At 40.9% G+C, this 17,318-nt stretch overlaps 1 protein-coding gene across 1 annotated transcript; it reads right to left on the reverse strand.

Annotated features, from left to right (window-relative positions):
* Positions 1-480: 480 nt before the first annotated feature.
* Positions 481-17,193, reverse strand: LOC135476901 (cytochrome P450 3A8-like). Its single transcript, XM_064757045.1, has 14 exons — positions 16,995-17,193; positions 14,532-14,625; positions 14,086-14,138; positions 12,486-12,582; positions 11,345-11,461; positions 9,601-9,689; positions 8,045-8,196; positions 7,420-7,544; positions 5,583-5,700; positions 4,743-4,900; positions 3,249-3,337; positions 2,117-2,254; positions 1,724-1,886; positions 481-780 (listed from the first exon to the last, which is right to left on the reverse strand). The coding sequence occupies exons 1-14, from the start codon at positions 17,069-17,071 to the stop codon at positions 700-702; spliced, it is 1,551 nt and encodes a 516-aa protein (XP_064613115.1). The 5' UTR covers positions 17,072-17,193; the 3' UTR covers positions 481-699.
* Between the last annotated feature and the right edge of the window lie 125 nt (positions 17,194-17,318).

Here is a 17,318-nt window from a genome sequence, read left to right on the forward strand (position 1 = left end):
ATTCCGCTGAAGACAAAGTGAGTGAGTGAGTGAGTGAGTGAGTGCTTGGGGTTTAACGTCGTACTCAACAATTTTTCAGTCATATGATGACGAAGGAATCCTTAGGGTGTATATAATGTGCCTCCTTGTTGCAGGATGGATTTCCAGCGCTCTTTTATCTAGTGCCGCTTCACTGGGACGACTTACCGAAGGCAAGTAAGTTGCCCCGATCGAGCCATTATACTGATACGGGTCAACCAGTCGTTGCACTATCCCCTTCATGCTGAACGCCAAGCGAGGACGTTACAACTTCCTCTTTTAAAATCTTAGGTGTGACTCGACCCAGCTGAAGACAAACCAGAAAGCTCCTCTGCTTCACGGCACTGCAGAATATGGTAGTTTCAGCATTAGCAAACCCTCTTCTAACACACATGTAATCCAGTCGTTCAAACTTTTCAAGCCGACTTCTGACATGAAACAACAACAACAACCTTTTTTCGGCTCGGGGTTAGTAGGTTTATTTCCATTGGTGGATTAGCGATCTCCAGATCCCCCGTACAAGGATTTGCACGGTGTTTCAGCAGAGGTTGGTAGACTGTAAGGCCACGGGCTCTGCCTAAGAAGAGTAAGTATATAGCTGCTCGGGGTAACATTCCAAATGTATAAAATGTAATGAAGATACGTATTCATAGGCCGGAAAAATGCACTTCTTGGAAATAATTACTTCTCGCGTGACTCTATCCTCAGTCTAATGCCATTTTCAGGTAGTAAGAAGCTACCCTTTTTCATCTTAAGCGGGACCTGGAAACAAAAAGACAAATTAATACGTTATAAAATGAACCAAATTGAACCAAACTCAGCTTAACACTGCCAGTTTCACAAGTCTTCATATGGCAGAGCGAAGTGGCATTCACTGATATGACAGGGTTTCTTTCGGGAACGATGTCATCTTAAATGGCTATAAACCTATACTACAGAGACTGAATATATTAAGGAGAATATATTCGCACAAAGCTTGAACTTCATGGTATCGTACGCTTGCTATCAAAATGTGCTTGTCCAAGAATGGTGTGGTAAGGTTCAGCTCTCCCTCCAGAAAACAAAACAATTACGGTACTACAAATTATATTACATATTGTCAAAAATACTCTAGTCTAAAACAATTGCTTATTAAAGCTTATACAACCCAGGAACGGGAGAAATATGTCTAATGTGAAGGGGCGCACAAGTTAATCTAACCAACATGGCGTAAATACGTTGCCATAGGTAACAGACCAACAAAAATATATACTCTATCACTGGGATCAGGAACATACATGTACCTGTTAAGGGAAATTTTCAAAGAACTGTTCAACACATGAAATCAGCCAGCTAAATTAAAGAGAACGTACCTCAGAGTTTTAGCTATATCTACCAGTGCAAATCCAACTGAATATTTGCTATTATATTAGAATAGCCCAAATAATTACTTTCACAAAAATCCCCATCGTCTGTGAACGCGTTACCAATCAAAATTGGTATTAAAAGTCTTACAGTTACAAAAAGTCTTACAAAAATTTTACAGTACAGTTTCAAGCTTTAATTATCTTAAAGGTATAAATGATACATGTTAGAGTTGGTATTTACGGAAAGGCAATGATACATGCAATTCTTGATAAAGACAAAAAATTTGATTTCATTAGCTAATACGGATTTTTTGCCAGAAATCTCCAATATGGCCTCTTTAACGAACACTTTTCCTCACCTCCGTGTCAGGTGCTCGGATAAAACGGAATCTTTGTAACATAGCAACAACCGACATCTTGGCTTCCAACTGCGCGAGTCTCATACCCACACAGTTCCGGGGACCAGCGCCAAACGGAATTGATACGTATGGGTGGCGCGCAGCTTTCTGTTCCGGGGACCATCTGCAAATATCACATGTACACAGGTTGAAGAAAGGCTTAAGCGAATTGATAGATTATGTGGCATGTCTTTAGGTACGTTTCATCAATGATTCTCCGGATATGGCCAGTATGTCTCGTTGTGGAGGAGAGCGTATCCCATCAGTGACACAGTTGTTAGGAGGAATGTCCCACATCTCCAAGTGGGACCTGTACATACCCCAAGTCCCCGTCGCCTTTCTCCAAACACTTACCTCTCCGGGTCAAACTTCTCGGGATCTGGCCAGTAGGTCTCGTCGTGCTGGAGAGCGTAACCCATCAGCATCACGCTGGTATTGGCCGGGATGTAGATCCCGTTAATTGTTATAGCCTCTCGAGACATCCGAGAATTCCTGGAGAGAAATACACAGAAACAATAATGGTAAAATTCTGCCTTCAGAAGCTGTGGTGCATATAATTTCAAGTATGCGAATACGACTAGGACATGCCGACACCCACGACAAGAATAAGCTCGGGCCCACTCACCCACAAACAGGAATAGGACGGGCAAACTCACTCAGTCTCACGAACAAGATTAGGACGAACTGACTCACCCACGGACAGGATTAGGACGGGATTACTCATCCATGAACAGGATTGGACCGGGCAATCGCACTCGCGAACAGGTTTAGGACGTGAATACTCACCCACGAAGAAGATTGGGACGGGCTGACTCACCCATGAACTGGATTTGGATGGGCAGATTCACCCACGAACCGAATTAGGACGGGATTACTCACCCACGAACAGGATTAGGATGGACATACTCACTTACGAACAGGATTAGGAGGGGATTACTCACCCACGAACAGGATTAGGGCGGTTGGACTCACGCCCAACCTTGGTTAGGACAGTCAGACTCACCCACGACAAGCATTAGGACGGCATGACTCACCAACGATCGGGATGAGGACGGACACTCACCCACGAACAGGATTAGGACGGACACTCACACACGAACAGGATTAGGATGGGCAGACTCAGCCACGAATAGGATTAGTACGTTCAGACTCACCCACGAACAGGATTAGGACGGACAGGCTCACCAACGAACAGGATTAGGACGGACAGACTCACCAACAGGATTAAAGCGGGCCTACTCATCCATGAACAGGATTAGGATGGGCCAACTCACACACGAACAAATTAGGACGGTTGGATTCACCCACAAACAAATTAGGACGAACTCACCTAGGAATAGGATTAGGACGGACCTGCTCACTAACAGGATTAGAACGGGTTGACTCATCCACGAACGGCATTAGGATATACAACCACCCCTCAAACAACTTTGGAAAATGTAGACATAACCAAGGGCAACGCCATAACCAAGGAAAGTCGACTTACCCTCGAATGGCCGGATACAAACGCTGTGCCTCGCACAGGCACTTCTCCAAGTACGGTAACTTCATGACATTGTCGTATGTTGGCGCCCCCTGTGGGAGTATCAGACGCCAAAATGCAATTATAATACCTGGAGGGTTCCGTGGCATACTACAAACATAACAAATTTATAGCAACGTACAGTACAGCTGGATCCTAACCATCAATCCTACGCTCACTGTGGTCGGTTGATCCGTGTATCGTACGCCCATTATACGCCGACCCTGGCCGGACCCTGATCAAACACGCCGCCATCTTCTGCTTACCATCGGCGTAGGATTGGCATAGGGTCGGCCCACGATCTGTCGAGAGTCCGTACATGGGTGCGCCATGGTCAGCGTGTCATTTTACGACATTCATTCACTCGCTGGAGTTTGGTGTAACAGATATATATGTGCCGTGTAGGCCTTGTATTATTCGCGCGACTTTCTCTATCAATTTTTAGAACTGTATTACCGATTTTGAACGTAACACGCGCACAGACGAGACTGATATTTCGTGAAAGGTAATTATTTGGGCTATTCTAAAGCATCAGCTGGATTGGAATTGCGCTAATGGATTTCTTTTGACCGGTACCAAAAATCTCCGGTTCTGATTTTCACTTTCCTTGGTCTATTTTCATAATTTTACATGGATAGGCCTAGATAGAGGAATATTCTCAAAATATGTAATACGTTGTATAGCTTCATTTTATGCAAGATTTAAGATACATCTATATATATATATATATATATATATATATATATATATATATATATATATATATATATATATATATATATATATATATATAGGTTCGACAAATGTGAAATTGGGGATAACAATTTAAGGACTTCACCATAAAGGGTGAACATGCTGACGTTTATATGTATCAGGGGTTCGAATTTTATAAATTGTAGGCCCTGTGTGACGTACTGATATGGCTCATTTCATATACATTTTCAAAAGAGGTTTTGGAGCGTATATAAGCACGACAGGCTTACCCACATCATACAACAAAGTTAAATATTCCTGCACAATACTGTGTCCAACATGAAACTGTCATAAATTTACTGGTAAGCCAAACAACTTGAGTCCGTTTTCAAATTCTAAAACAACGCCACGTTTGTATAGGGCCGTCTTGTACATAGCGGACTTCAAAGAAAGCAATGTATTGCATATATATATATTTGTCGGCCATAAATGCTTCTAAGTAGGCTTGTTTTGTAATAATTAGTGTCGTAATTAAAATGAAACAAAATATCGTACACTCCAGACGCCCGGTACAAACCAAAAAAAAACCGAAACGAAGATCGTCCAAAAGAAAACAAAGTATTTGGTCCTAGTTACAGAAACGTGAACACTTATATCTCCTAATACTGTCAAAGATGAAGGATGGAAAAAATAATGTAAGCTTAAAAATTATTGAAGGAACGGTAAAAATTATGAAGATGAGAAAGCACAGAAGTCTGAACCGACCCCTTTCAGAGCTTCGTCAATTTCTTCGACCAGTTTGTCTTGACATTCCGGGTAGATGGCTAAGCTGTACAGCAAGTGGGACACGGCTGTAGCCGTACTTTCGAATCCCGCCAGGAGGAACACCAGTGACTGAGCAATGACCTCTTTATCTGTGAGAGCTGTATCAACAGACGGAAAGAAAAGTACATGTGGATCAATTATATGCCTTCGTATTTTGCGGCGTATAATCAAAAGGGAATCTCCCCTTATTTGTGCTTGCACAAAACACTTTATTTCCACCAATACTGCAACCCTGCTATACAAGGACTATAGAGTGGATAGTAAAACTACAATAGCAACGATAGTGACATGGGTTGGCCAATGGTCACGCGTAAACGATGAAATACGGCCCCTAGTTAGTTATCCGCGGCTAGGGGTTTATACCGCTGCAGCTTTCAGGACGTTTGTGTCTGGCGAAGTGCACTCCGCGCTCTGACAACCGTCGTAAAAGTGAGGTAACCAACGTTTCAACTGAATGGGTTCAAGTCCAGCTCATGCCGGCTTCCTCGCAGATGGTACGTGGGAAGGTCTACCTGCAACTTGTGGATGGTCGTGGGTTTCCCCTGGGCTCTGCCCTCCTTTCCTCAGACCATAATGCTGGCCGCCGTCGTATAAGTGAAATATTCCTGAGTACGGCGTAAAACACCAATCAAATAAATAAATAAATAAACATTCTGACTGAACAGTGGGGATGATTTGTATTTTTATATCTGGACATAGTATTTTCGTTCTAAAGAGACTGTGAAGTAATGAGTTTGTGACGTATAGCACCTGGGCGTATTTCTCGCTGAATCAACTTACTCTTCCGTTTGACGCCGTCCATCTTCAAGGCGTCCACATCCACATCTCTATCCGCTACAGTTTCCTTTAGATCGTCCACACTGCTGTCCAGAATAACCTGGAGGAGGTCCTTCCGGGGCTAAAACAACAACAACATCATCTCCATCAGTATAGTTTGTAACTTGTAATTGCGTGTGTGTCATCTGGCGCTATGATCACGAAGCGATCTTAAACTTAAATCAAAATTTCTCTCCATTTTTTTACCTGAAATTTTTTCTACACTTTAACTTACCCAGAATTTACGTTGTCGGGCAATATTCTGACCATGTCATGTAAAAGATAACACTTTTAAAGCGATTAGAAATTTTAACTTAAGTCTAAGATCGCCTCGTGACCCCGGGCTTTCGCAAACATCTCATGCATCAGCAACAGAGCATTAAGCTGTTCATTCGAAAGAGCGTTTATCTTGGCTCCGGTAGCGGACCCTAACCAATACCTTCACAGGCTTGAATCCAGTTCTTGCAGCTACGACTGCCGCCTGAAGTCAGTTGGAAGTTGGATACACGGCGATAAATATCACTGGAATAAACCAAATTCGACAAACACGTTGAAGTGAAAGTCGAAATTCGGTAATTGTCTCAAAAATTTCTAATATCAACCAAAATATCAATGCGCTATTTATCGATTTTCTAATTCAGACAAATTTTAATCATATAATCTGCAACTTTCTCAAATGTAGGAAAGTTCTAATACCGACAGTGTCGGTGAATCTACATTAGTTGGCGAGTTCTCAAAAATCTTAAGAGTTGGAATATAGTATGAGAATACATTATCACAGCTGTTAACAGCAAATCTCGAGTATGACAGTTTACTAACGTCCAAAAGTCTTCTTTCAAGTCGAATAATTCATCTAGGATTACTTTGCAAGGATGTTCTGCGTTTTCAGACACTATCTTCGTCATCTATACTTACTGAATTTTCTTAACATACATTTAATTTTTTATAGAAGTTTATTATAATCAATGTCCTAATTTTTCACTTATGCGACGGCGGTCAGCTGTACAGATGCAAGAAATCATTCTTTGTTTTATTTATTTCATATTTGAATTGAGTTTTACGCCGTACTAAAGATTATTTCACTTATACTTTGGCAAGGAAAGCGTGCAGGGCCAGGGGGAAATCCACGACAATGCGCAACTTGCTCGCAGATCTTCCCACATACCACAGCAGGGGAAGCCAGCATGAGCTGGACTTGAACTCATAGCGATCGCATTGGTGAGAGGGTCATTATGCTGCGCTAGCACACTAACCACTTAGCAAACAATTAATCACTAAGTTCCTAGAGTTAATCACCTTCTTTTCAGCAGATACCTGTCTTAACACTGAAGCCGAACTAGCAATAGTTAAATTCGATGCTTGAGGCCTCATTTGTCAGGGCAAAAAATGCTTTAACATTAGGCCTACAAGTGTCCCCATTTGCTGGTAATAAAAAACTGATAGTTTTGAATTGATCGGCATTGGGTGACTCACAGATTTATGGAGACGTCACTGCATTGAATTGATTTATTTGGTTATTAACTTGCTCTTTAACGATATCAAAGAATTTTTCGTCATCAAACAGTTTTTATTAGTGAAGGAAAGCAGAGTGCCTGGAGGAAGATATCTGACAAACCTTTTGACTTAAACCTGCAGCCCAAGGAGCGAGAGCTGGATTTGAACACGCGACCTCATTAGTCATGGATCTCACGTTCACAACAAGCCAGCTTTTTAGCCATCAGAGCCGGTGAGAACCCGTTATATTCACAAACAGACAGTACATTTCGGGATTTTAAAAGTGCACACATTTAAACAGACTTACCGAAGGCTGTTGTCGTCTTTCTTGTATTGTATGTTTTACCATTTTCGCAAAGAAATCCATAACTTCGCCTGAATCGGCAGTCATATTCAGGGCCTCAAATATAGGACGCATGAACGGAAAGAACACTGGAAGCACAAAGAAGCCATGTCAAACACATTTTTACGTCAAGTAATTGCATGCATGTACATCGATGATAAAGCCCGGTGTATATGACGCAAACCACAAAGTCACAGACACAATGTTCTGCTTTGCTGAACTGGGATGAGACTATTTTGATTGTCCAATCAACGACCTCGGAATCGAAACAAAAGTGAGGGCGGATCCTATTGTAGGCTAAGGTTTATGCATGTAAGTTAATGACACTGTCGGACACACTCTTTGGGCAGGGAATGAGAAAGGGACTAAATGTTTTCTAGGCTATAGCTGTGTTGAAATTAGATGTGTTCCTAATAGACTATCATAGGATCAAATTCAAAGAGACCTTTCCGAAACTTTAAAAAAAAGGTCTTTTAGACCTTTTCAGTGTGGGCTATTGATTTATAATGCCCGATATCGGTTTTAAAAGGTTGCGAAACAGCTTTCATTTCGACTGAACAAGGTCAACAAAGTACGAGGCTAAACTCACGGGTCAGGATGACTGGTATCTTGGTGAGTGAGTTAACCTGAAACACCCGCCTGGCCATGATCAGAAAACGGTCATTCAGATCGTTCTGAACGTTTGTTTCGATGCCAAATCCCACAGCGCCTATCACCTCCATGGTTAGACCTTCCATAACGCTGAAAACACAATCAGAGCGGTAAAAATAGTTTTACCCCATCACGTAAATGTTCTGTTCGAAAAATAATGTGGCATCCGACTGGCTCTGCAACATTTAATAATACGCTTTCTAATCTATACCTCCGTGAACTGCGGTGTACTTCAGTGCTCCATATTGGAACTAATTCTCTTTTGCTCTATATTCAACGATATTTCCAAAGTCTCGGCTCTGCTACGCTTCACTCTTTTTACTGATGACATGAGCACTATCTTTTCAATCAGTAACTCATATGACACACTCTATAATGTAACAACTGAGATAGAAAAAATGACGAGTGCTTTTTTTTTTCACAATCGCCTTTGGTGATAACATTGACCAAGATTCTGATCCTGTCCCCTTCTAAACGCAAGAAGGCAAAGTGTTTAAGTCTAAGTCTCTAGGCCTCTTACGTTTTAACTGGACGTATCACATTACTTATAAATGTAAGAACATTTCACTCAATAATGGTATTCTACAAGTAATGTCCAAGATGCAATCAACAAAATATACATATCTTTGTTCATCTTTTGTTATTCTTTGATATATCTCATGCCTCTTTCAAAATGGCGTTAAGCCATAATCTTTCATTCTCCCATAAAATGTTACGATCATATAGTCTCACTATTTCAACAACTAGACACCCTGCCATCATTGTATCTGAACGAATTCTCATTTTTCGTTCTTACACATAAATTCGTCCACCATCCACAACTAATTCCAACTAGCCTTAATAACTGTCTGATTAGACAAACTGATGTATACACTATCATAATACCCGAGGAAGACCTCTTAGCAGAAGTAGACAACTTTACAGAAGTAATCTATTGTATTTTACTCACTTTAAGTATAAATACGTGCCTAGGGAATGGAATAAATTATTCATAGAAACCAGGAGTCTTACCTCTACACCCGATTTTAAATCAAAACTTAAATGTCACCTCCTGCAGTATATGCCTATTACATAGTGTTCGCAATGGTAGCATAAATTAGATTATGCATATTTTATTTTCTCCTGTATTTCTTTGAAATACTGTATGGCATTTGAATGTATTCTATTATTCGCCTTAAACTGTCATCAGCTTTGATTCTAAGTTTGGGATGTCTCAAGCTATGTGGAGGAACTTTGAACTCAGAACATAACGGACGTTGCTCGGACTTGCTCGATTCAAACGTTTAAACGGTTGATTACTGTTGAAAGGCGAGTCACGAGTGCAGCCTGTGCCAGGTCTACATCTTGGATGACTTGGGGAATCAGTGTATACGAAAACACGTGAACGGGTTGGAGTTGCAAATGTAACTAACAGCGAAGCTGAGGCCTACGTACGAGAGCCCTTGCAGTTAGCCTACTCTATTTAATATTATAGTTTGCCCTGCAATCACTTACGGCTTGATGTCAATACTCCGTTGCTTTTTAACCAAATCGCCAAGGTTTTCGATCAGTCTGTCTATGCAAATCTGGATCAAGGGGACCATCTAAGAAAAGTAAGAAATAAACATGTTAATGATCTACACCACTAATAAACTGATAAATCCTGTGGCGAATATGGACCCAGGTGACCAATAAACGGATACATCCTGTAGCAAAATTCTCCTAACCAAAGTGACAACGACAGCGTGATAAAAGGTATTATCCTATGTCGCAGTGTTCTAAGAAATAGAACCCGAATTTGAGGTTTCGACCGCACTGAAACCTAATTTGATGTTTGTCCACATGAAAACCTAATTCGACGTTTTGGCCATGTAAAAACCTAATCCGACGTTTTGGCCATATAGACCTAATTCCACGCTTTGTGTCCAATAGAAATCTAATTCGACATTTTGACCATATAGAAGCCAATTCAAGGTTTTTGCTCCTATAGATACCTAATTCCACGCTTTGACCATATAGAAATCTTATTCGACATTTTGACCATACAGAAGCCAATTCAACGTTTTTGCCCATATAGATACCCAATTCGACGTTTTGACAATACAGAAACCTAAGTCGACTTTTGGCCATGCAGAAATCTAATTCGACGTTTTGGCCATTTTAAAACCTGCTTCGACATCTTGGCCAGTGTTTATCCATATGAAAAAAAGGGTCACTCACGATCCAGGTTAAAACATGTAAACAATATGATTGACTGAAAGTCACACATGCTCATTTACCCCTTCACTTATTCGGGGCATGTCATGGAGGAGTTCTCTTCTGTAACACAGTGGAAGAAGAAGTGATATATTTGAGTGTTACTGCCTCACTACCACACTAGGCCGAAGACACCAGATATGTAACATTCAACCTAGTCCGAGCAGAGTATAACACATAGCAATTCTTGGCACACCATAGTATCCCGATGACCGAGTTTACCAGGTTGATGTCTGACGCCACGAAGAGTGTGTGCTATTTCTTCACAGATAACTAGTGAACACTGTTGCTTGATGATGCCTTGTTACACGAAGTTCAATATATCCTTTTATATGACAGTTTCCAGCCTTTCTTATGGAGAATAAATTAATATGTTGACCAATGTGTGTCACTCTTTATACGATCAAATTGGGTCGAATTGGGTATCTATATGGGCAAAAACTTTATCATTACGCGTTTGTTGTTATCTGTCTGGAGTAAGGCGTAAATATACCTGACTGCAATCCCATGAACTATCCCAGAGTGTGGAATTATGAGGGTCGCATTTAAAAATTCTCTGAGGATGAACTAAAAGTACACATCAGTGCCTGAGTGCTCGGGGTTTAACGTCGTACTCAACAATTTTTTACCTTTTTGTTGAAAAAAAATTACTCTTAAGGAGCTTTGGGACTCAATCAGTTCATGGAAGGAACGTTTGCGTGCTCTCTACCGAGAAGATGGAGGACCAACTGATCACCTTTTCTAGTAAAACAAGGCAGAACATAAATCTGAAATGTCCGGAACATGCGTTTTTGACTCATTTTGATTTTGGTCCCATGAACAGAAATCTTAAAGGATGAAACTGAAATTTGGTCTGTATGCTTAGGACATAATGTCTTTTGAATGTGTAAATTTTATGTGTAATATCGGAGATACTGAGTGTTAAAGTACGGCCCATTTTTTCATGCCCACCGGATATAGTATTTATAAGGTGTTTTACCCGGTATTTACTGGTTGTTCTTACCTTTCGCATTTTTCCAGAGCTGAAGGCTGGAGATAATACACTGCGTACAAATTTCCAGTGGTCGTCCTTTAGAGATGTGATCATCGACCGTTGTAATGGCGACAGCGGCGCATGAATCTGTAACATAGATATCCATGACGTCACAGCACACAGATGTGGTCCGAAAAGGCCACCATATTTTATCCTGCTTTAAAGGCCTTTTTGTGGAGCAGTAAAAATTCTAATAATATAAAGATATAGTTTTGAGGACAGTTTTGTCCCGTATGTTAAATGACATGGTAAAATCGCTGATGTTCATTTTAAGAAAAAGTCCTAAAGGCCTGCGTTTTGCTGTATTACTACGCTGTTGCGGAAGTTTTGCCTGGGACAAATGACAACTGCGGCAGTGAATAACTTTTTTCCGATGCTGTTAAGGGTAAAGGGTCTCTGATTAGGAGTTAGTGACATGTTCATAGTCCAGTATGCTATTTTATTAGTTTTACTAGTTTCGGAAGATATTTCGGAAACTAGAACATAGCTTCTTGCAAAAAAAGTGGTTTGATGGGGATTTTTGGGGGCTTTGTTAATACATTTATAACATCAAAGACTAAAACACGGGAATAAAGCCAAAGTAGTGACGACTACGTGATAGTTTTCATTTGGTCATACGTAACACATAAAATCTGGCCTTTTAAGTAAATCAGATAATGAAATACGGTGATGTTTATTGTAATTTACTCTGCATAATTAAAGACGTACAGCATAGAGTTTTATTCTAACTGTTCATGTAAATGCATAAATAGTATCAATTTACACGCCCCCTAGCACTATGGCTTAAGCAGAATTAGGTCCAAAAAAAATGCACTGTGGAACATAATTATGCATCCCGAGTCTGCAGGATGTAATGGGGAAACAGTAAACTGAACTACGGTCCAAGGACCAAGATATGCATCTAAAGGTTGTTTAATTGGTCACAAGACTGAGTTATCTTCCCGTAGACAACATCCAGATGGCGATATGCCCATCTTGGTCATGGGCCGTAACTCATCATCTTTTTTTTCTGTCGGTCGATGTGTATTGCTGATATGGAATCGTGTTTACACGCGGTCACGTAACAGTAACGGAGTAAAAATAAAAACTCGCTATAATTTTGCTGATTTACCGCTCTATTGGGGAAATTCTGGAACTCCTTTACGCAGATCTGCTTGACAAGATCGGGATCGGAGACGTAGATCGTTGGGATTCGGCCAGTCCAGCTCCTGGTAACAGCAAACACAAGACGATTACACATGTACGCTCCAAAAATAATCTGTTTATTTTAACTGAAAATCTATTGCCTGAGTTATGCTAGAATGCATTCTGTTATTGTAAGATAATCCTGTGTCATAATCAACATACTATCATGTCAGTCTAATGCAATCTTTGTATCGAATTAATAGAATATTTTTGCTATATTTAACAGAAGGAATCTGCTGCCAAAACAGAATACATTCTGGTATCACTCAGAAAACAGGGTTTCTGTTAAATTTAAGAGACTATTTTATTTTCAGAGTACATGTATACGGCATATTAAATTTCATATACATTTAGTTGACGAAGACTTAGCGACACATTAAACAATGTTTCACTATACAAAGGCGGTCAGTTTTATGGGTGGGAGGAAGACAGACTGCCCGGGGAAAACCACTGATCATTGGCAAGTTAATGGCAAACTTACCCACATATGACGTACAATTGCATGCACACCCTATTGCCAGAAGAGTGAGTGAGTGAGTGAGTGAGTGCTTGGGGTGTAACGTCGTACTCAACAATTTTTCAGTCATTTGACGACGAAAGAATTCTTAGAGTGCATGTAATGTGCCTCCTTGTTGCAAGATGGATTTCCACCGCTCTTGTATCTAGTGCTGCTTCACTGAGACGACTTACCGAAGGCAAGTAAGCCGCCCCCCTCCCCCTCCCGAGTCTTTATACTGATACGTGTCAACCAATCGTTGCACTATCCCCTCCATGCTGAACGCCAAGCGAAGGAGTGACAACTTCCTCTTTTAAAGTATTAGGTGTGACTCGACCCAGGATTGACCCTGGATCTACGCTCTACCAAATGTGTTATCGGGGCCGGTATACTGCCAGAAAACAAGACCATACCCTTGACTGCTTATTGTTACGGAGGCCTCACAAACTGGGAAAGACGTGGAATCTTCAAATTATTTTCCCAAGTCAGGATTTGAACCCGCAACTAGTCTGCCCTAGATACTGAACGACAAGCACCACTACGCCACGGCCTTAAGATATTTAGTAGTTTACCTGTTTATTTGCAAAACAGGTAAGTTTTAAATTTGAGAACTGCTAAAAGACATGTATTTAGTTGATTGTGGCTTATGGCACCATACTCAATAAAGTTTCACTTATACGACGACGTTCAGATTCATGATGGGTGGAAGAAACCTAAGTGCCGTGAGTGAAGGATGAAAGAAACTGAAGTGGCGTGAGTGAGGGTGGAGGAAACTCAAGTGCCGTGAGTGATTGATGGATGAAACCCAAGATTGGTGGAGGAAATAAAAGTACCGTGAATGATGTTTAGAGGAAACATAGACACCGTGAATGATGGAGGGAGGAAACCTAAGTGCCGTGAGTGATGGAAGGAGGAAACCAAGTGCCGTGAGTGGTGGAAGGCTGCTGTCACAGAAGAATGCTTTACATAAATGGGGCGTGCAATTCACATAGGTCTAGAAATTGAAAGTAGAAAGATTTTGAATACTTACATATAAACCCTTCCATATTTCTTCAGGTTGCTCATATCTGTTGGTATCACGCCCTGAAGGAATGAGATGTGTTGAGTGGAAAATTAGAAACAGCAATTGTAGGACTGCATCTAATTTTTTGTTGCTTTTCTCAACACCAAGCATCGGTCGCCAAACGGGAAATTTATACGGCCAGCATTATGGTGGGAAGAAACCAGGGCCGTCTTCAAGAACTTGAAATCAGAGTGACCGCATTGTAGAGAGGCTCCTGAGTCATTGTACTGCCTACAGTATATACAAGTTATGTGGAACAACCCACCATTCGTATAAATATAGTCACAAGCTTTCGTATACGTAAGGGGTTTTTTTTGTTTGTTTGTTGTTTTGTTTTTTTTTTTTTGTTTTTTTTTTGTCTATGTCATAAGAAAAGTTACCTCGAGCCACCAGGAAATCACGTTTATACTTACATGTTTGTAGACTTCTATCAAGTTTCCAAAAAAGACTGTTGGTTTTGGGCCCGGTAATCGTATCTGAGACGTGAGGTAGGGCCACACTCCATACCTGTACAAGCAAAGCGTGTTACAGTAATGTGCAACTATATACGCAGCTAATCCTACATTCCTCACATGTATTTATATGCATATTTATTTATTTACGTCATTGGTGTTTACGCCGTACTGATAATATTTCACTTATACGACGGAGGCCCGCATTTTGCTGGGCGGAAACCGGACAAGGTCCGGGGGACCCACCCACGACCATCCGCTGGCTGCTGCAGAACTTCCCACGTACGGCCGGAGAGGAAGCCAATACAAGCTGGTTTTGAACTCACAGCGACTGCATTGGTGAGGGGTTCCCGTCTCATTGAGCCACGCTGGCGTGATAACCACCTCTTCCACGGAGGTGAACAAATTACATATCGGTTTATAGTAAGTACAAAGGTAAATACAATTCTGGGGGCAAAACAATTAACACCTCAAAATGGACATATATTGATAAAACATACATGTATTGTGTCACATGAAATTTTCTCCTAATCTCAACGTTTTTATTAGTAAACAAGATGTTGACATAATTGTCCTTAACAAAATAGTACCGTTCAAAACTATGCCGTTTATGCTCTCGTCACAGATTAGTTGATACAAACCAACGTTTGACCATCTGCCCACTTCCGCAATCAGAAAATGGATTCGAAAGTGAAGCAACGCAGAATGATAGTCTCTCAGGTCTTTTTCGATTTCAGGTTGTTTTATTCACTGCAAGGTATAAGTTAACTTTGGGGGAGTTTCTCTTTTGTCCTCCGTCCACATCTGTGTACACTATATTTTCTCAAGAAAGTTAGTGGACAATTTTACGTCTGCCTGAGATCGATAGTAAACCTGAAAATAGTATTCAGCTATTTTCACATTTTTAAACGGCGCTCATGTTCCACCTCATATTCCAGATGAATGGACGTTCATAATTCTTTAATACTTAGCATCAATACACAAATATCCTTCTTCAGCAATTAACCATGCTGATAACACCTACTCGTAAGGAAGGCTAGTAGCATAAATTAAACGCTTATTGTGACGTCACTCTATTCAGTAAACCGTACTTTCTTCGTCAGGAAAGTACGGCCTCCGTATATTCCTATATTCGTCTGGCAGATTAGATAATATGTGTAATACATTCTTCGTGTAAGACGAATCAATCAGTGTCTCATATTTAACTTGGTTAGGTAGACCACTGTTTTCACCCAACTATCAACACCCATGTCGTCACTGGATGCTCGGGCCAAGCTAAACAATCATAACATACTGAAAAAATATCTTACGGAAATCTAACATTGTGGCTTCGCAAAACCGTGGGCAAATAAAAGCAAATAAGAATTGGAGTCAAGCATATATTGGCCATATCGTCATACAAAAAGAATCAGAGCTAAAACATAGCCCCGTACTGTATGCGCACTTCGCACTCCCTCCCACCGCTAAACACAGAAATCGTTTATTATGTAATACTAACCGTTTAAGTGGAAGAAAGACCTATTCACTGTACATTCCTGGACAACAAAGTCCTCGGCGCTTCGCGCCTTGTACTTTCTTATCCAGGAATTAGTTTCCTGTGGAGGCCTTTCTCCACACCAGAAAGGTTAATTGGCGACTGGGGCCAATGTCTTTGGGACTTCACATATGTCCCCAGGGTGTTTGGAGACATACAACAGTTCTGGGCCTCTTTTCAGAGATTCTAAACATGTGTGACTGTTTTGAAGCTAGGGATAAACCCGCGTTGGCCCATGCAAAACCTATATCCTTGTTATCTCCTCTGTTCCTACATTCTGCACGGGTGTATATTACACAAAAGTTATCATAAATTTTGTCTGTGAGTGAATATATATGTGAATAATATATAAGTATATATAAGTAATAAGTATGATGTGATGTCATCCGTTTTAGAAACTGACATACTTGAATATTTCGAAAATTATATTAAAATACCCGGTATGGTAAGACTGCATGGAAACCGCCCCAATGCAAAGAGTTCCACCTCAAGAAACGAAACTGACTATAGGCCCAGCGGTTGACTGACAGCTATAGACACCTTCGAAAGGCCACTTCTCTTGTCTGGCAAGGTTATAAACGTTTTAGAGCTGTAAAAGTCTTGAAACCGAGCATGGAGTTTCTAGTAACACTGAAATATTAAATGCTCAATATTAAATGCTGTACAGTGTTGAAGTCAATCTACCAGAAATGTAACCTTCAGCCTTATAACAACAACAACAACATAGTGTGTATTGTAGGACGACCCTAGCTATTGTACTGTTTACGTGTAGGCCAATGTATCCTTAGTAACAGGCTTGTACGCGTGCACGTATTTACGTGTACAGATTTATCTATAATCCCATGTACAAACATTAAAGGCTTAAAAGAGACATATACAGATAGACTTACAGGTAAATCAGCAGAATGAAAGCGATTAAGTAGCCGAGCCAGGCTGGAACCCAGCTTACGACGTCCGTGAGCCCCATGAGCAACTCCCGCGTTCGCCTGCGAACGCCTGGGTCGTCTGCTGAAGAACCTAGGCGGATCTCACCCGCTTGTCATCGAGCTTAGCGTACGACTAAGAAAAGCTTTTGATCAAAACAGTGCAGAAGAGATTCAGATGACAGTCACACCTCACTGCTTCGGACCGGATCCTGTATGTCCCACTGTGGTTAGACAGTGTACTAACTGTGTTGCGGCCGATGGCTCTATATATAGGCCTAGTCTACGTGT

This window comes from Liolophura sinensis, chromosome 10, assembly GCF_032854445.1.
Source record: "Liolophura sinensis isolate JHLJ2023 chromosome 10, CUHK_Ljap_v2, whole genome shotgun sequence".
Classification (NCBI taxonomy): Eukaryota; Metazoa; Mollusca; class Polyplacophora; order Chitonida; family Chitonidae; genus Liolophura; species Liolophura sinensis.